At 37.5% G+C, this 20,453-nt stretch overlaps 1 protein-coding gene across 1 annotated transcript in view; it reads left to right on the top strand.

Annotated features, from left to right (window-relative positions):
- GMCL1 (germ cell-less 1, spermatogenesis associated) overlaps nt 1–20,453 on the top strand; it is a 38,517-nt gene extending 18,064 nt beyond the window's left edge. Inside the window, exons 8-14 of the mRNA XM_045884849.3 lie at nt 925–1,015; nt 2,685–2,822; nt 4,978–5,047; nt 8,317–8,392; nt 12,648–12,793; nt 14,775–14,862; nt 19,299–20,453. Of these exons, the coding sequence (XP_045740805.1) occupies nt 925–1,015; nt 2,685–2,822; nt 4,978–5,047; nt 8,317–8,392; nt 12,648–12,793; nt 14,775–14,862; nt 19,299–19,427 (738 nt within the window). The 3' untranslated portion in view covers nt 19,428–20,453. The remainder of the gene's footprint in view (nt 1–924; nt 1,016–2,684; nt 2,823–4,977; nt 5,048–8,316; nt 8,393–12,647; nt 12,794–14,774; nt 14,863–19,298) is intronic.

The raw sequence follows: 20,453 nt of genomic DNA, 5'->3' as shown, positions 1-20,453 counted from the left end.
AGAAATTAAGGCCCAGAGAAATTAGGTAATTTGTCCACCTGTTAATTGGCAGGGCCAGGATTTAAAAGTCCATGCTCCTAACTACTCTGTATACTGTCTCAACAGTAATAAAACAGTAAGAAACTCCTTTTTCTCTTGTTTAATAAACTATTATTAAATAATCTATTAAATTGTTATTAAATAATTAAGATTATTTTTATAACCTTACACAATAATTAGCAAAATTGAGTTAGTTGATGAGTAGAATAAATTAGTGTAAAATTACTAATGTAATATATATATTAAACCTTTACCATTTTAATTGTGAAACTATACTGCGTTTGAGGCCATAAATACTTCTCAGGAATTCATTTTTTCTTTATCACACATTGTTTTAGTTTTTATCATTGGACCACGATTAAAGCCATGATGAGAGGGAGGGGAGGGGCAAAAGGAGAAGGAGTGAGGGAGAGAGAGAATCTTAAGCACGCTCCACGAAGCGAAGCGTGGAGCCCAATGCAGGGCTCAATCTCACAACCCTGAGATCATGACCTGAGCGGAAATCAAGAGTCAGACACTTAACTGACTGAGCCACCCAGGTGCCCCAAACCCATGATGAATTTAAAGCTTGTGAGCATGTTGGGGCACCTGGGTGGCTCAGTCATTAAACGTCTGCCTTCAGCTCAGGTCATGATCCCAGGGTCCTGGGATCGAGCCCCGCATTGGGCTCCCTGCTCAGCGGGAAGCCTGGTCTCCCTCCCCCACTCCCCCTGCTTGTGTTCCCTCTCTCGCTGTGTTTCTCTGTCGAATAAATAAATACTTTCAATGGCGTGTACTGGAAATCAAATTTTTTAAATATTATGTTTTAAGGTGGAAGCAGTTTGAATGTAAAATTGTAACATGATAAAATCTTACAGTTTTTTTTAATTTGCTTTTTTAACCTAGTGGATGTTCCTTCAACTTGTGCCTTCGTGGAATGGATCTTTAAAACAGCTTTTGACTGAAACAGATGTCTGGTTTTCTAAGAGGAGAAAAGGTATGCCTGAAATTTTTATTGAGAACTTGGTTTGGGCATCTTTTTAATTGAAATTTATTAAAATCAATTCCTAACTTATTTGTAGACCTAGAGAATTTTAGATCTGGTGAGGACCTTAAGCAGTTATCTAATTCAGCCCCTAATTTAAATTGAGAAAAGTAAAGCTGGATAAGAAAAATGCCTTGCCAAGTATTAACTGAATTATTACTCCTTGAACTAACACCATAGTTTGATCCCCCGAACTATTACCTTTCCCATTTTATCACCAACAGGTCTTGGTGATTACATTTGTCTTTTGTTTGACCACATTGAATTTCCTATAACACATTAACTCTGTCTATCAGGCAACAATTCTTAACATGGGGGGCCCATCTACAGGCTTCAGTGTGTCACCCCCAAAAGTGTATGCAGAACTTTATATGTATGCGTGTGTTGCATGCATTTTGCAAGGTGAGAACTTCAAACCTTTTGTCAGAGTCTCAGAGAAGACTCATCTAAAATTCATTAAGATCAACTGCTATTAAATTCTTTCTTATTGGGACAGAGGTGGAACATGCGATGTATTTATTTTTTACTTTGCTAGAACAGATAATAGGGAAAAATTCTGGGTGCAAAGAAGTGGATAAATCATTATCCTTAGTTCATGATTTTCTTAGTTCATGGTCATTTTTGGTCCATGCATGGCCACCATTTTTGCTTATTTTTAATTGTATATTGAACCCCCAGAAGTACTAGAACAGTAGTAACTTCAGTCTACTCCTGTGCTTCTCTCCTGTTGTGTATCTCTGACTTTTCCAACCACTATCTTGAATTTTGTGTTTGTTATTCCCTTAAAAAAAAGTTATTGCATGTCTTAATATACATAACATAATGGTGTGCTAGTAAGCTGGTCTCTGAAAAAATAATCCCTGATTTTCAGCGTTTTTAAAATTTCCATGATACAAATTCTCCCAGTGTGGTTGATTCCAGTCTACCAACATGACATCATTGCCACTGAATGCAGAGTTGAGAAGAAATGCACACCATCAGCTCCTATAAGCCAGTGCAAGCCATCTCCAGCACACCACTGGACAATACATCTTTGGATTTTAGTTGTTATTGAACTATTTCAATACATGTGTTGCAAAGCAATGGCTATAGTGTCTTTGTATCTTATTTTGTATTTTAATAGAGAATTAACATATTAACTAGTAGTGTTCACCACATACAGCTAAAGCATAAATTAGATGAATCCCAAGAAACAAATCCACATCCTTTGTATCTTATGAAGACCCTTGAGTTTGGCATTTGAGCTCTGGAGTTCCACTGGAGTGTTCAGTCTCTGGAGAGATACTGTAACCCTAACTACCATTCTCAAGCCTTCCTTTCCCAAACCTTGCTGCACTGGAAGCTCCAAACTCCAGAAACTAGGTGTACAACTGAATTCCCAGCCCAAAGTCCACTTGGAACCAAAATTAATTTCCTGAGGCTTCTTTCTAAGTCTCTCTAAGTATTTATCCATACTCCACAGGTTTTTATAATCTTTGAAAACTAGCTTATTTCTATTCTAATTGAATATATGTGTGTGTATATCTGTGTGTGTGTGTGTCTCCCTGCCCATAAAAACATTTAGGAATAAAATAAATAGATTTGAAAAGAATGCCTATTGAATTTAAACTGTTCTTTATAGATTTTGAAGGTATGACCTTCCTTGAAACTGAACAAGGAAAACCATTTGTGTCAGTATTCAGACATTTAAGGTTACAGTATATTATCAGTGATTTGGCCTCTGCAAGAATTATTGAACAAGATTCCCTAGTACCTTCAGGTAAGAGAACATGACGAAATTATGATTTTAAGTAACATCTTTCTGATTATTATAGTAATATATGTCCTAGAAAAGAATAAAAAGAGAATAGAAATTACCCTTAATCCCAACAAGATACACATTTTTGTACCAAAGTGAGATCATACTACATAGGTAATTTTCTGTGTTCACATTTTGTATTTAGTATTTTCCCCTATCATTAAGCACTATCCAGACTGTTTAAATGACTCTAGTTTTCTGTGATACAGTTTTGTTTTGTTAAGTATGAGGAAAAAGAAACTAATCCCATCATCTAGAATGAATATCTTGGTGAATTTCTTCTAGTCCTCTTTATTAATATATATACATTAAAATAAAAACGAAAGTATAATATGTACCCCAAGTTTATATATTAATATAGATGTTCTTTAATTTGATTAACTAGTATACTATTTTAGACCAGACTTTTATTTTTTATTTTTTGAATGGGCTATATGCAATTTATTAATATGCAAAACGAGTCTTATTCATTTTCTGAGATGCTTCACTAGGATTGTTTTGGACCCAACTTGACTTTCCCTTCTACTATGTTTTCTGGATTTTTTAGATCTAGACCAGACTTTTAAAAATGAGTTTTGAGGGCGCCTGGGTGGCTCAGTCGTTAAGTGTCTGCCTTCGGCTCAGGTTGTGGTCCCAGGGTCCTGGGATCGGGCCCCACATCAGGCTCCCCGCTCCGCGGGAAGCCTGCTTCTCCCTCTCCCACTCCCGCTGCTTGTGTTCCCTCTCTCGCTGTATCTCTCTCTGTCGAATAAATAAAATCCTTAAAAAAAAAAAAATGAGTTTTGAAGTATTAGAAGTATACTTATACTTCATTTGGTTGGGAATAAATAAACGCAGAAAAATAAATATGGTACTAAGCCAATTCTACTTATATTATTAGTAGATTTTTTAACTAAAATTTCAGTTTACATAGACCTGTGGAAAAAATGATATGCTTTATTAAAGGAAAAATACAATTATAACTTTTATTTCATTTAGAATAAATTAAAATCTCTTTTTAATATGTCACCTAAACCTAGTATGCAAAAATTACTGTTATTTTTTTAAAGATTTATTTATTTTAGAGAGAGAGAGATAACAAGCAGGAGGGACAGAGGGAGAGGCAGAGAAAATCTCAGGCAGATTTTGCACAGAGCGCCGAGGTGGGGCTCTGTCTCACAACCCTGAGATTACAGCCTGAACCGAAACCAAGAATTGGACTCTTAACCAACTGCGCCAACACAGACACCCCCAAAATTATTATTTTTTTTTTTAAGATTTTATTTATTTATTCATGAGAGACAGAGAGAGAGAGAGAGAAGCAGAGGGAGAAGCAGGCTCCCAAGGAGCAGGGAGCCCGATGCGGGACTCGATCCCAGGACACTGGGATCGTGACCTGAGCCAAAGGCAGACGCTTAACCATCTGAGCCACCCAGGCACCCCCTCAAAATTATTTTTTGAGCATGCATGATTTATCTGATAATTTATCTCCCATTAATTAGTTGTTATTTTTAGATAATTTAATAAAACAATTTATTCAGTTTTCTATAAAAGTTACATAAAAACTGAAAATATTACTTTAGGTATGTTTCTTACAAAAATTAATATGAGCTATGAAAAGGAAACTGTTAAATGCAAGAATCTACTTTTAACTAAAGGTTTAAATCCTAATTTAAATGCAAGTAATCTGGGGCGCCTGGGTGGCTCAGTGGGTTAAGCATCTGCCTTTTTGGCTCGGGTCATGATCCTGGGGTCCTGGGATCGAGCCCCACATTGGGCTCCCTGCCCAGTGAGGAGTCTGCTTCTCCCTCTCCCTCTGTTGCTCCCCCTGCTTGTACTCTCACTCTCTGTCAAATAAATAAATAAATAAAAATCTTTAAAAAAAATAATAAATGCATGTAATCTAAGTGGAGTCTATCCTAAAGCAAAGCATAATAATAGTGTTTACCACACTAAAAATCATTAGGCCATATTGTTATAGCATATTTGTAAAATATAAACTACCAGCTTTATTTGTTGCTATTTTAAACTTGAGTTTAGAAATGGTAACAATTTTATCAAGTTCTTAAAATTTTTAAATGCTTTATGTTCTTCAGTATTTATTATTCTTTTATGCTTATTTATTTTTATATTTTAGAATGGCTCTCTTCAGTGTACAAACAGCAGTGGCTTGCTATGCTCCGGGCAGAACAAGACAGTGAGGTGGGGTAAGTATGTTAGATCATAGCATTGTTCATAAAAAAGGAACAAACCAAAAACAGTGTAACTTCTGCTGTGAATTTTTAAATGCATTTATTATATTGAAAAATCAAGAAATGTTAAAGTAGAGAAACAGGATTATTAATCAACTTTTATTCTTATATTTCTGTAACATTATCAGTATTATTGGAATTATCAATTAATGGAATGTTTGGGTAGTAATTTGCTGTATTTGTAAAAATTGAGTAATTCATAAACTGTGTTTCACCTAGTGTTATATAATGATTTTCTTTCAACATACTGAAATATTACTTGGAATAATGCTTTCACAAAGCATGATTTTCATACTTATATATATAGGTAAAGCTGATTTTCTTATTTGTGGTAGTATTATGAAATTCTAATTCTTACTAATTAGCTAATAAGGGTTTTGAAGACCTTTGAGTCTGTAATGAATTAACATAATCCAGTTATAGATGCCTGACCCGGAAGCATATGACCCCCCAAAAAAATATTTCTGTGCTTTTTTCATTTGAAGGGAAAGCAGATTATCTATTCTTTTCGATGTGCTTTGCAGTTCACAGATGTACTTCCACATTATTATTTGATCTGTATACTGACTCCTTGGTATAGGCTGTGTGAGCAGACAATCCATCTGAGAGTGGATATGGAAGAGGCCTTAAGTTTGACTTTTTTTGCCCCTGATCTCTTAACCCATTCTTATCCACCACAGAACCTGCTAAAATATATGACCTAGTTATGTTTATATCCAAACAGTGACTATATGAAAGTGTTATACAAACTCATGGTAATGATTATGAGGTTATTATCCAGGATTCTTGGTTTCTACTTTATTTATAATTTATGTTCCATCTTTTTCCAAATATATTTACAGCATACTTATCCTACACAAATATAGTAAGATTGTTGAAATAGAAATAATAACAAATCAAAAACCAAAAAAAAAAAAGTTAATTATTTAATGGAATTCAGATTCAAAGCATTTTGTAATATATGAAATATTTTCAAACTCATCCTCATTCTTTTGTATATTCAGTTTTTAGATGTTAAGTGTTCTTATTTTTCAAGATTTTCCTCATCTGTATCTTTACTGAATTGAACATAGAATTTGACCTAAGAGACTGAGCTGCACTAAGTGGGTTTCCTCCCCTCAGAAGTGTATGTATGATCATAGCACCCCAACGAAGTGCTCTATTTCATAGACACTGAGCCTCTGCTCATTGCTGCAGGGCTACTAAAGTGAGGAAGACAGTGTATTTCCTGGATGTTAGGTTATAATCTATTAAAGTCTACCTCCAGGGATCTCCTCTTCCATGCTCTTCCACATTGCTGATGGAGTTATATTTCTGAAGCAGAAATAGAATTGTGTCACTTCTCTGCTTAAATATGTCCAGGGATTTGATGATGGGGACTATTGTTATTCTTTATGTGTGATATAAACGTTTTTTAAAATTCCTCATCCTTAAGAAATTCATACTGAATGATTTACAGATTAAAGGATATGCCTGGAGGATTAGCCTCAAAATGATCCGTCAGGAGGGTTATGGGGAGAAGTGGGCTTGGAGTAAAACTAAAACAAGATTATTAAAGCTAGGGGCGCCTGGGTGGCTCAGATGGTTAAGCGTCTGCCTTCGGCTCAGGTCATGATCTCAGGGTCCTGGGATCGAGTCCCGCATCGGGCTCCCTGCTCCTTGGGAGCCTGCTTCTCCCTCTGCCTCTCTCTCTCTGTCTCTGTCTCTCATGAATAAATAAATAAAATCTTTAAAAAAAAAAAAAATCTTAAAAAAAAAAAAAGATTATTAAAGCTAGATGATGAGAAAATTTGACTCATTAAATATTTTATCTACTTTTAGGTTTGAAATTTTTCATAATAAAAAATGTAAAAGTAACAGAACTTAGGCCTGAGAACTCTCTACTATCTACAGGAAAAGTTGAAACTCTTATTAGCATAGCCTGGGGGGCCCATCTACAGTCCATCCCAAATGTCTTTCACTTCATCTCCTCTCATGCTCATCTTAGGCTCTAGCTGTACTAAATTCTTCATACATTTGGTATTCATTTATGCTCCAGATTCTTTTACCTACTATACCTTCTACCTGGAATGCCCTTCACCTGCATAGAATCCACCCCTGACCTCTACCCCAACAAATTCTCACTCAGGCACAAATAATACCTCCTCTGTGATGATCTCTATCTAATCCCAGGCAGTAAATCTGCCTTTTTCATGCTCCTAACATCACAACTCTCTCCACATTATTGTAAATATTACTTATATGTATAGTTCTATACTGGGCTGAACTCTTGGGTGTCAAGGACATGTTTTATTAGTTTTATATACATTTACTTATTTTTTATATATTGTATTTCAGTATTTGAACTTGATGGTGAGGAGGTCCCCAGTCTAGGCACTTAATAAATGTTGTATGTAGTGAATATTTTGTATTACTTTTATCATTTGGAATTCCACACTAATAATAATGCATTTTTTGTTATCATAACTTGAAATAACGGTGTTTTTCTTAGTTGATTAAGGTTTTTAAAGTAGGGAGCCAAGTAAAGATCAATTGATAAAATTCTACAGCTGTTTCTATTAAATATTGAGTTTGCATGGTTATACTACATAAAAGATGGTTTAGAGGGGACCTGGGTGGCTCAGTTGGTTAAGTGTCTGCCTTCGGCTCAGGTCATGATCCCAGGATCCTGGGATCAAGCCCCACATTGGGCTCCCTGCTCAGCAGAGAGCCTGCTTCTCCCTCTCGCTCTGCCGCTCCCCCTCCCTGTGCTCTCCTGTTCTCTGTCTGTCAAATAAATAAATAAAATCTTTAAAAAAAAAAAAAAGATGGCTTGGATATGAAATAGTAATGTCCAATGGTAGATGATACCAAGTCACGTCTTAAATAGTAGATTTTAACTTATTTTCGTTAGTAGTTAAACTTTTAAGTGCTTTATTTTCTTGAGGAGTACAATTTCTCATAGACATTTTTTTCCTCTTCTCTGGTTTGGCTGAGACCTAATAAAAAGTATTCTAGAAGTCAGGGCAATAAGTGAAACATTAAATTTTATTTTATTTTATTATTATTTTTTTAACAGAGGCAATGGGCTAGATTTAATCAATGCATTCTTATTTTATCTATAACACAAAAAGGTATTTTTAAATCTATTAGCAAGTTTTTCTATTCTTCTAAACTTAACAGTTCTTTTTAAACTATTAGTTGCCTATTTTCTGTGAAATTTCACATCTTATGTGTATTTCTAGGCCTCAAGAAATCAATAAAGAAGAACTAGAGGGAAATAGCATGAGGTGTGGTAGAAAGCTTGCCAAAGATGGGGAAGTAAGTATGGGTTATGACTCTTAACATTCTCATGGAAATTGTTGTACTATTAGTGCAAAATACACTAAAGTAGAATACACTAGAAGAGCTTTTTTGGTAGTTTCTATAGCGTGATCTCCTGGACAAGGAGTTAGGTGCTCAGTTGTATTGCATGAGACTGTTGAACTTTTTGTGTCCAGCTAAGAGATATAAGAAGATCCCTCAGCAATCCAGAAATTAAGATAAATAAGAAATTATATGGGAGCTATTACGTAGTCTTAAAAGTGATTCTTTCTAATTTACAATTACCTTAAATCAAAGACATTTAAACCCTTTGATTGCTACCCACATTTAGACTTCTGTTTTTCATTACCGTCATATATAAATGTATGTCAGTGAAACAAAAGTATTATGAAACAATACTTACTGTTGCTGTGTCCAAAGGACCTATTTTCTATTTAATTTTTTTAAAAAGCTTATTGTGACTCATTAAATTGATTTTAATGGGACAAGAACTACAGTTTTTAAAATCCCACTCTAACTAATTGTAATTTTCATCTTAAAAAATAATTCAGCCTGGGGCACCTGGGTGGCTCAGTTGATTAAGCACTGGACTCTTGATTTCAGCTCAGGTCATGATCTCAGGGTTGTGAGATCGAACCCTGAGTCAGACTCCCACACTGGGCGTGGAGACTACTTAAGGTTCTTTCTCTCTCCTCTCCCTCAGCCCCTCCCCCCTCTAAAAAATAATAATAATTCAGCCTAATTTAGATAACCATTCAGTTACTTTTCTCCCAGATTTTCCCTCATTTCAACTTCTTTGTTTTTAGAAGTTAATTGTTTGCATTCGTAATTGTGATAAATGTTAGCAGCGTAGGAAAGGGGAATAGGTAGGTGTCCTCTGTATTCCTTAGTCTTCCTTGTTGCTGCTTCTATAACGTGTTCCCGCCTCACCTCTCATTGAACCACAGCTCCTTTGAAGCACATGCTTCTACTGCGCCACTCACGACCCTTATTGTAGCCATCCTTCACTGGGCCATCTGTATTTATCACTGTTCTTGTTATCAGTCTTGGTGATTTTAGTGTCTCTGTTCCCTGACCTTCCTCCCCACAGGGATCTTATGCTCTACCCTACCTCCGGCACCCATTTCCTGGAAGCATATCCCCAGTTTTTGCTTTACTAAATAACAGACCCCCTTCAAAGTCGCCATTTCAAGCAGACCATTTTCAGACTCCACTCCTGTTATCTTTCTAGCACTCTCTTTCTAGAACCTGGACTCCCAACAGTTTTTAAACTCCACCAGTGTAGAATACATTGTTCGTACTACTTTTTTCCCACTACCCTCTCACCATGTCCCTATAGCTTCTTTCTTTACTTGACTTATATGTTCCATCTTAAAATTGGTCCCTGGCTAATACTCTTAACTTCCCTTTTTACTCTGTCAAGCTCAGCTGGCTAAACTCCAATTCCTGTGAAATCCTGACTTGCTGTGCACTCCATGCCTGCTTCCAAACAGATGGATATGACTAAAGAAAAAGTGTACCCCACCAGGTGTCACTTGAATGTTTGTAACTGTAAACTTCAGACAAGTGCTGCATGCGATCCTCCTACATTTCCCTAGTGAATTCATCCTGCCACTCTTTGAGTACCTCTCAGACCTTCTTTAAAAGGGGCAGTGCTACCACCCTCATTCTTATCTGATGACCTTGTTTCTTTCATCACTCAGAAGATAAAAGCAATAGGAAGAGAATCTACACATCCTCCTACCAGACGGTTCTGCCAGTCTCACTGCAGCTGTAGCTGTGTGCTGTGCTTTTCCTCTTATTAGAATGGATCCATCCCCTCCCATCATAAAAAACTTCATCCCTGTTCAGAAGCTTTGCTCCTGCAGTCATCACCTCCCTGTCCTGCCTCATCAGTTTTTCTCTTGTACTGGGTCATTGGCATTGAGCATATAACATACCATACCACCACCCATCTGGAACCACACCCCGACCCCACATTCTTTAGCTACCACTCCCATTTCTGTGCATCTCTTTTAAGCAAAAAACTCATGGAAAAAGTTGCTCGTATTTGTCTATACTTCTTGTTCTCCGATGCTCTCTTGAATTCATTCCAGTTCATTTATCCCAGGAAACTCCAGTGAAACTGCCATGCTTTTGTCACCAGTGATTTCCACATCCCCAGGTCAGGTAGTTACTGTTTAGTCTTCCAGAAGTTCTTGGCGACGTGACACATCTGCACTCACTCTTTCTTAGAGATTTTCTGCATTTGACTTCCAGGACAGCATGTTCTGCTGGTTTTCTTCCCAACTCACTGGCTGTTCCTTCTAAGTCTTTGCCTAGATCCTTCTCTTTCTCCACAAGTGGACTTCTTACCTGTCGAAGCTCACTCCGAAGTGATCACATCTAGTTCCTTAGACTTCACACTGATGACCTCTAACTCCAGATTCATATATCCAGCTACTCACTTGACATCTTTTTTAGAATCCTAGTAGCATCTTGAATAAAATAGTCCCAAGCTGAACTCTTTATCATCCCCAAACTTTCTCCTTTCCAAGTAATTCTCTAACCCATAAATGGCCCCTCTGTTAATCTGTTGAATAAGCTCCAAACTTTGGATTCTTCTTTCTTAAATACACAGCTGGTGTTCATAAGGAATTCTTCCAGGCTGTCCTTGTGAAATCTATTCTTAGCATGTCTGCCACTACCACCCAAATCCAAGCCAGCATTATCTCTTGCCTGGGCTGTGGTAGTAGCCTCATAACTGCTGTGCCTATTTTCACTCTTGCTCTTCTACATGTTGTTTTCCGTACAACAGCCAAAGTCATCTTTTTAGAATGCAAGTTAGATCATGTTACTTCCTTTCCTAAAACTTGCCATCAGCTTCTTACTGCACTTAGAAGAAATGCATGCCCTTCCTTACTATGGACTCCTCAGCCCTACATTTTCTGACCCCTGACTGACTCTCTGAACTTACCACGGTCGCCTGTCCACCCACGTGACTGCCCTAGCCACATAGCCCTTCTTGCTGTTCCTCAGATAAGCCAAGCATGTTTTTATCTCCAGAGCTTTGTACTTGCTCTTCTCTTTGCCTAAGTCACTCTTTCCCCAGATAGTTACTGGTCTACTCCTTAGCTGACTCAGGGCCCGGCTCACCTAGTATCTCCTTGGAGAGACTTTCCCTGACCACCTATCTGAACCAGGAGGCTCCCCAGCTGAAGCCCCCTCTTTTCTATCCTGTCACTCTATCCTGACATTCTATTCTGTTTTGTTCTCTTCCATTCCATTCCACACAAACATATACACATACTAAAATACACACTCTACCAGGGCAGAAACTTACTGTTCTTCAATGCCTAGAACAGTATTTGGCACATAATATGTGCTCAATAAATAGCTGTGAGCTATTAAATTAATGTTGTAATTCAGAGTGTCAACCAAACACTTGAAGCCCTAACTTTCCTTCACTATACCATACCAGCTTGCTTAATAGTCCATTAACTATTAGGTGATAGCTCAAACAAACTTGTGAACCTCATGAGGGTATTTAAAATAATTCAGTTGTGGGGTGCCTCACTGACTCAGAAGAGCATGCAACTCTTGATCTCGGGGTCATGAGCCCCACGCTGGCTGTAGGGATTACTAAATAAACTTTAAAAAAATAAATAAATAGGGGCGCCTGGGCAGCTCAATTGGTTGAGTGGCTGCCTTTAGCTCGGGTCATGATCTCCAGGGTCTTGGGATCGAACCCCACTTTGGGCTCTCTGTCAAATAGATAAATAAATAAAATCTTCTAAAAATAAATAATAAATAAATAAAGTAACAATATGTATCAGTTGGTTAGTTATTTAAGGAATTTAGAGTATTTTTAAAGCAAGGTGGATTTTAATGGGTTCTTACTACCTCCATATAGCCTCCTGGCCCCCTAAGCTATACCTCCTTAGAGTTGCAGTGAAAAGCTATATTACTTATGATAGAATTACAGTGTGGAGAAATAACAAAACAAAAGAGATCATGAAGAGGTGATATTAGGAAAGTACCTTAAAGAATGATGATCATAAAGGCTGCTTTTCTGGTTTGAACTATATTATACCCATGTGGTAAACCTTTATATATATTCACAGATATATCATGTGTGGCAAGCCTTAAGGGGAAGGTACCCATAAGAGAGAAATATTTGGAATGAGTTAAAGGAAGAAAAGACATTTTGAACTTTTTATTTTTGACTTGCTGTGATAAACTGAAGTAGATCTTTCTCTTTTGTATTTCTTAGTACTGCTGGCGGTGGACAGGTTTTAACTTCGGCTTTGACCTGCTTGTAACTTATACCAATCGATACATCATTTTCAAACGCAATACACTGAATCAGCCGTGTAGTGGATCTGTCAGTTTACAACCTCGAAGGAGCATAGCGTTTAGGTAGGATGAAATTTCCCTTCCTCACTCCAGAAAAAATATAAGAAATAAAATAAAACCAATAATTTACACCTATAGTAGTAGAGTTTTGGTAAGAGACAGTATATATGAAAGTGCAAAGAACTATTAAGGTCCTATTCCTGTGAAATGTTAGTAATAATCAAAATCAAAAAGCCTGGATCTAGTATGTCAGAAAGAATAGGCTGGAATATGAATGATACAGGATTGATAATAGGCTTGAAACTGTTGCCTTGCTGCTGTTCTTGCAAATTAAAGGTCCAGAAAGGAAAGACGGTAAGGTATTTTTCTAGGAAAACATGTCTGGTATTGTCCTTCACTTTCTGTGGGATTTCATATATCCAACTTTGCCTGATAGTTGAGCTGGCTATCTTTCTTGAGAGGATACTGACAAATTGGAAAATAGCTTAATGAGTGGATTTTTTTAAGTCATATATTTATACTTACCTTACACCACATGCAAAAATGAACTCAAAATGGATCAAAGACCTAAACATAAGAGCTGAAACTATAAAACAACTCTTGGAAGAAAACATAGGGGAAAAGCTTCTTGACATTGGATTTGGCAATGATTTCTTCAATATGACACCAAAGCATAGGCAACAAAAGAAAAGAATAAATTTGACTTCATCAAAATTAAAAACTCTTGTGTATCAAAGGACAGAATCACAAGAGTAAAAAGACAACCCAGAGAATCGGAGAAAATATTTGCTAACCATGTATCTGATAAGGAACTAATATCCAGAATATCTAGAGAACTCCACAACAAAAACACAACCTCATCCAAACATGGGCAACAGACTTAAATAAACATTTCTCCAAAGAAGATATGCAGATGGCCAATAAGCATCTTTTCATGTTTGAAAAGATGCTCAACATCACTAATCATTAGAGAAACACAAATCAAAGTCACAGTGAGATACCACCTCAAACCCATTGGGATGGTTATTATCAAAAACAAAAAGTGTTGATGAGGATGTGGAGAAATTGGACCTTTGTGTATTGCTGATGGGAATGTAAAATGGTATATCCTTTATGGAAAATGAAATGGCGTTTCCTCAAAATATTAAACATATAATTACCATATGATCCAACAATTCCCCTTCTGGGTATTTACCCAAAAGAATTATAAGGAGGGACTGGCACAGATATTATTGGTACATTCATTTTCACAGCAGCACTATTCACAATGGCCAGAAGGTGGAAGCAACCTAAGTGTCCATCAATGGGTGTCCATGTAGATATTGTCCGTATCTACAATGGAATTTTATTCAGCCTTGAAACAGAAGGAAATTCTTACACATGCACCAACATGAACCTTGATGACATTATGTTAAGTGAAATAAGCCAGTCACAAAAGAACAGATACTGTATTATTCTGCTCATATGAGGTACCTCGAGTAGACAAGTTCATAGACAGAGAAATTAGAATGATGGTTGTCAAGGGCCGAGGTAGGGGAAATGGGGAATTCGTGTTCACTGGGTACAGAGTTTCAGATGGGAAGATGAAAAAGTTCTGGAGATGGATGACACTGATGATTGCAGAACAGTGTGAATATATTTAATGCTGAGAACTATACACTTAGAAGTGGTTAAAATAGTAAATTTTATGTATATTCTACCACAATAAAAAAGACATTTATGAATTATTTTATATCCCAGGTATGTATAATAGCATAAGCTTACATATCTCCAAGAGGTTCAGTTTAGAATTTGAAAAGACTTCTTAAAATCTTTTATCAAATAAAAGAATATGGAAGAGAAAAGTAAATATTAAAGTGAAGGAGGGCTTGTTTAAATTAATCTGTGGTTAAAAAATCATATGTTTAGGGGCACCTGGCTGGCTCAGTTAGTGGAGCATGCGACTCTTGATCTTGGGGTTGTGGGTTTGAGCCCCACGTTGGGTATAGAGATTACTTAAAAAAAAATGTTTATTTTTTTATTTGTGTTTTTTTTTTAATCCCAGATTACGTTTGGCCTCTTTTGATAGTAGTGGAAAACTAGTATGTAGTAGAACAACTGGCTATCAAATACTTACACTTGAAAAGGATCAGGTATGTTTGATTACTTTTCTGTTGTTTGGTTATAGTATTTGTCTTTTGAATCCTCTTGAAAATTCTTAAGTAGAATTAACATTTGATTTAAAGATTGGTTTAAAAGTTTTTTGAGGGCACCTGGGTGGCTCAGTCGGTTAAGCAGCTGCCTTCAGCTCTGGTCGTGATCCCAGGGTCCTGGGATCAAGTCCTGCATTGGGCTCCTTGCTCAGCGTTGAGCCTGCTTCTCCCTCTGCCCCTCTGTTCCCCCTGCTTATGCTTCCTCTCCCCCGCCCCTGTGTCAAATAAATAAAATCTTTTTAAAAAAAAGTTTTTTGAAGATAGAGATGGAAATACTGTGTTCACATATGCATAATTTACCCCCATTTTATTAGAAGTGTAACTAAGACCAAAAAAAAGGAAACAATTTGATTTGGGGGGCAGGGTCCCGGTCCTGGGATCGAGCCCCACGTCGGGCTCCCTGCTCGGCAGGAAGCCTGCTTCTCCCTCTCCCACTCCCCCTGCTTGTGTTCCTGCTCTCACTATCTCTCTATCTCTGTCAAATAAATAAACAAAATCTTGGGTGCCTGGGTTGCTCAGTTGGTTAAGCGACTGCCTTCGGCTCAGGTCATGATCCTGGAGTCCCTGGATCGAGTCCCGCATCAGGCTCCCTGCTCGGCAGGGAGTCTGCTTCTCCCTCTGGCCCTCCCCCCTCTCATGTGCTCTCTCTCATTCTCTCTCTCTCAAATAAATAAAATCTTTTAAAAAAATAAAATAAAATAATAAAATCTTAAAAAAAAAAATTAAAAAAAAAATAGCAAACACCTTGAAGATAATCCAGTATGTCTGCATAGCTCCTGAATATTAAGAGAACATTATCCTCTAGCGCAATAGATTTCTAAAGTAGCAAGCATCTCTTATGTTCCCAAACTCTAAAGCCATTTGTTTCTTCATATATCGCATGCAGAAGTTTCAAAATGTCATAAGAAAGTAAACCATTTTCAAAAAGTAACATGAGAGGTCCTAAAATGTTAATGAAGTTTAGGGGCACCTGGGTGGCTCACTCAGTTAAGCGCCTTCAGCTCAGGTCATGGTCCCGGGTCCTGGGATCAAGCCCGGCATCAGGCTCCCTGCCCAGCGTGGAGCCTGCTTCTCCTTCCCCCCTGCTGCTGTTCCGCCTGCTCATGTTCACTGGCACACACGCTCGCTCTCGTGCATGCTCTCTCTCTCTCTCAAATAAATAATCTTAAAAAAAAATACTAAGGAAGTTTACTTCTATTAAAACTAACCCCATTCCAAGGGACGTACTGTTTTTTAATAAAAAGTTCAGAGCCTGTAGTTCACATTAATTATTAGAAGCTAGCTGTTTTCTTCAACTGAAGAGCCTCATACAGAACATGAGAATTTAGCACTGCAAGGAACCTTGGAGTGATAGTTGTAACCTCACATAGTTCTGACCTCACATAGCCTGTATGAGAATTCCTTTAACAACATTTTGACAGAGGATCCTCCACTTGTTGCAATTCTAGCAACAGAGAGCAGACTCTCTCACACATGGTAGATAGTATTTGAGAAGGTAGATACATAATAAGAAAAGTTCAGATCTGCCTTCAATAGAACTTTGTTAGTCCCCCCCTGGCACCCTCTGGAGCTGCATGAACAATGGCTGTCTTTACTTTCTACCTGGAACTTCATAAAAAATACTGTCATGGCTCAAAGCAGCCAGAGATTCAAAAACACCAGGCCAATATAATAGTTGTATTTCAAGTGTTCCTTGAGTGTTCATTCAGCAAACATTTGAGTCCCTGCCATGTGCTAGGTTCTGTGCCACCCAGGTGCCCCCAATTTTTGTATAATTTATAACTATCTTTTTTTTTTAAAGAGCTGATTCAGTTTATTTATTTATTTATTTATTTTTAAAGATTTATTTATTCACTTGAGAGAGCGAGAATGAGAGAGAGAGAGAGAGTACATGAGAGGGGGGAGGGTCAGAGGGAGAAGCAGGCTCCCCGCCGAGCAGGGAGCCCGATGCGGGACTCGATCCCGGGACTCCAGGATCATGACCTGAGCCGAAGGCAGTTGCTTAACCAACTGAGCCACCCAGGTGCCCAGAGCTGATTCAGTTTAAATTTTTTTTTTAATATTTTATTTATTTGACAGCAAGACAGTGAACACAAGCAGGGGGAGTAGGAGAGGGAGAAGCAGGCTTCCCGCTGAGCAGGGAGCCCAACTCAGGGCTTGATCCCAGGACCCTGGGGTCGCCACCTGAGCTGAAGGCAGACGTTTAATGACTGAGCCACCCAGGTGCCCCTGTTTTATACCTATCTATCTTACAGGACTTTGCAGACTAGATTTGCATTCGGTGAAGGATCTCAGCAATGTGTAAGAAGGATTAGAGACATGGTAATAGGTGAAAGATGATTTAGAAGCTATTGTTATAATCCAGATAAAGGATGAAAACCTTAAGGAAGGTAGCAATGGGGATGAAGAAACGTTGATGGGTTCTAGAAATAAAGCAGTGCAGTTGGTAGAATTTGGTGCCTAATTGTGTGAAGATGAGAGAGTAGTTAAAGATAGTTCCTAGGGTTGCCTGGGTGGCTCATTCGGTTAAGCATCTGCCTTCGGCTCAGGTCGTGATCCCAGGGTCCCGGGATCGAGTCCCACATTAGACTCCTTGCTCAGTGGGGAGCCTCCTTCTCCCTCTGCCACTCCCCCTACTTGTGCTATCTCTCTTTCTCTGACAAATAAATAAATAAAACCTTTTTTAAAAATAGTTCCTAGTATTCTGACTTGGGCAACTTGATTTATAGTACTTATTCCTTTGATTTGAAGTATAGGAAGGAAAATGAACATGACAAACTGCAGGTGAAAAGATGATGAATTCAGTTTAAGCCATATTTAATTTGAGGGCATTGAGATGAAAGTGTGCTGGGTGGTGGATAAATGGATCTGGGGTTTACAAGCAATGCCTGGGCTAGAAATAATGACTGGATGAGATAGCCTCCAGGAAATGTGTAGAGAATCTAACAGGACAGAAACCTAGGGGACACTGGTATTTGAGGGATGAGCAAAAAAAGTAACCTGGTGAGACATTCAAGAGCTGGGATGGCGAGTCAAAGCCAAACTACAAGAGTGGAAGTATAGATGGCCTGTAAAGAAGAGGTAGTAGCCAGTAGCTGATGGTTTGAATTGGAGTTGCTTTATGTCTAAGTGAAGATTTCCACTAGAGAATTAGATGTATAGATCTTGGAATTTAGACCTAGATGAAGAATGTGGGGAAGTAATAGAGCTCTGCACAGAACAGGAGGGGAACCTCAGAGAAGCAGAGATTTGTAAATGAAGATGGAGAAAAACGGTCTGGAAGTAGAAATGGAAACCTAGGAGGATGCCGTCACTCTGTCTGATGCTGTGATATATGGGCTTCTCTGCTTCCACTTTGTGTGTGTGTGTGTTCCTTACCTTCCTTATCCAATTTACCTTGCTTTTCCCCCAATACAGAAGCTATGTCCAGTTAAGCCTACATCAGTCATTCAAACGTTCCAGTATGTTAGTCTCTCTTCATTGTAGGAGCATCTTCCTTAGTAAAAAATCAAAAACTTGAGGCTTAAATAGTGTTTAATAGTATGTTCTTCAAAATATATAAAATAAGGCAAAACCAATGTATATTACTGCAGAGAATATATCTAAGTATTCAGAAAGTAGAAGTTCCAGTGCTGCTCCTTTTCCTCTGAAGACTTACTCTGTTCACCAAATGCTGTTCATACAGGGTTCCAAATGGAGATCTGTAGAATGAGAGATGGTTACATTTGTGGCTCTCAGATATAGGATCAACTCTTGTCTCTGTGAGATTTCAAGGCATTCTCATGTGTGCTGATGTAACTGAGCCTGAAATTGATATTACATGATAATGTATTTTATATTCCAAGAGACAGTATGTTTGCATTAGAGATAGTGGAAAATCATAGACAAGAGTGGGAACGTGGGAACCATGCTTGTTAGTGCTAATAATGGCTTGCCACGTTCTTCCCATTTATTTGCTATACCTACAGGCCATCAGGAAATGAAGCCAAATTGCTATATTTTTCTTGACTATATCTGTTCATAAGATACGTAGGTAGTTGATAGAAATTTTTCAATAATGAAAATAACTACCATTACTGAGTACTTCATACATGGCTGGCTTTGCTGAGTCCTCTATGTGCATTGTGTCATTTAATCCTCACTATAATCATGTGAGGTGAGTACTTTTATTTATTTTACAGTAAGGAAGCTGCAGTTGACAAGTCATTGACTTGTCCAGCATCACAGCTAGTAGGTGGGAGTTTCAAGATTAGAACGGTGACTTTGAGACTTCAGATGCAAGCTCTTAACCACCATATGATCTCCTTCAGTATACTCAGTTCAACAGTATGGTTTTCTGTTTGTCTTGTCATTAAAGCTCCAAATTTGTTTTATAGGAACAAGTAGTGATGAACTTGGACAGCAGGCTTCTGATCTTCCCTTTATACATCTGCTGTAACTTCCTGTATATATCACCAGAAAAAAGAACTGAAAATAATCGTCATCCAGAAAATCCAGAAAACTGAGGATCTCATCAGTTGGAAACAACTGCAACTTCCTTACTTTGAAAACTTTTTCGGCCAGCTTTAATTTAATGGCCCTACTGATATTCACATCTAAGGTGACTAACAATGACAAAGGCCTTATGAACTGTACAGATAATACAGAAGACTATTCTTATGCTCATTACATTTCTATGCATACATAAAAAAAAAAAAAAAAAAAAACGTTTTAAAGCCAAGAAAATACCTGTCAAACCATTTCTGTTATAAAGATGTTGACTCGTGCTTTTAATTTTTAAGCATCAGAAGACAACCGCTGTAGGTAAATTTCACTTTGCAGCCTAATATAGATTTAATTTTAATTTAAACTTTGATCCTACCTATGTTAGTGAACGTCAGTTATCTATCTGTAAATTTATTTTTATTTGGCTAAAAGAACGCTAAAGGAACAATTTGAATGGCTAATTATAAATGCTCTTTCAGTTGGTGCATTTGAAGCTGTCCTTTAATTTTTTCAACTGCTCTTTATGATTCCTCCTCATACTCTGATATCCCTTCAAGCTGTCCTTGTTTTTAATCATTAAATACTTTTTTGTGGTTTTGGAGACTAAGCTGGGGAACTTTTTATTTAACATAAGCATTTTCATGCTATTTTATTTTGCTTTTAATTTAGCTGTCTTAGGATTTTTAACAAAATCAACTTTATACTTTCAAATGAACTTGAATGGGGGAGAAAATCAGTTTGAACCTGAGAATATTTCTTTGCCTTACATGGTCTTTTCTTTGACATTCTGTACTTTATTCTTAGGTCATGGATTATTTATGTACCAAATATTACACTTTAAACATTTTCATATTCTCTGATCTTCAGAATTATTTATGTTCAAATTTTGGTTGGGAATCCTAGTTCCTACTTAAGCTCAGGACCTTATAACCTCTGAATTGAGTGCCTTTGAGTTATACATGCTAACAGAAATTTCATAGTATATGTAAATAAGGTCGGAGGATCTCATACAGAAGCTTACAATAAAGCATAATGTAAAAATAGAA

This window comes from Mirounga angustirostris, unplaced genomic scaffold (genome assembly GCF_029215605.1).
Source record: "Mirounga angustirostris isolate CCGP_5_RB_7025 unplaced genomic scaffold, mMirAng1.0.hap1 SCAF_10, whole genome shotgun sequence".
NCBI classification, from domain to species: domain Eukaryota; kingdom Metazoa; phylum Chordata; class Mammalia; order Carnivora; family Phocidae; genus Mirounga; species Mirounga angustirostris.
This window is presented reverse-complemented; position numbering and strand designations above follow the sequence as displayed.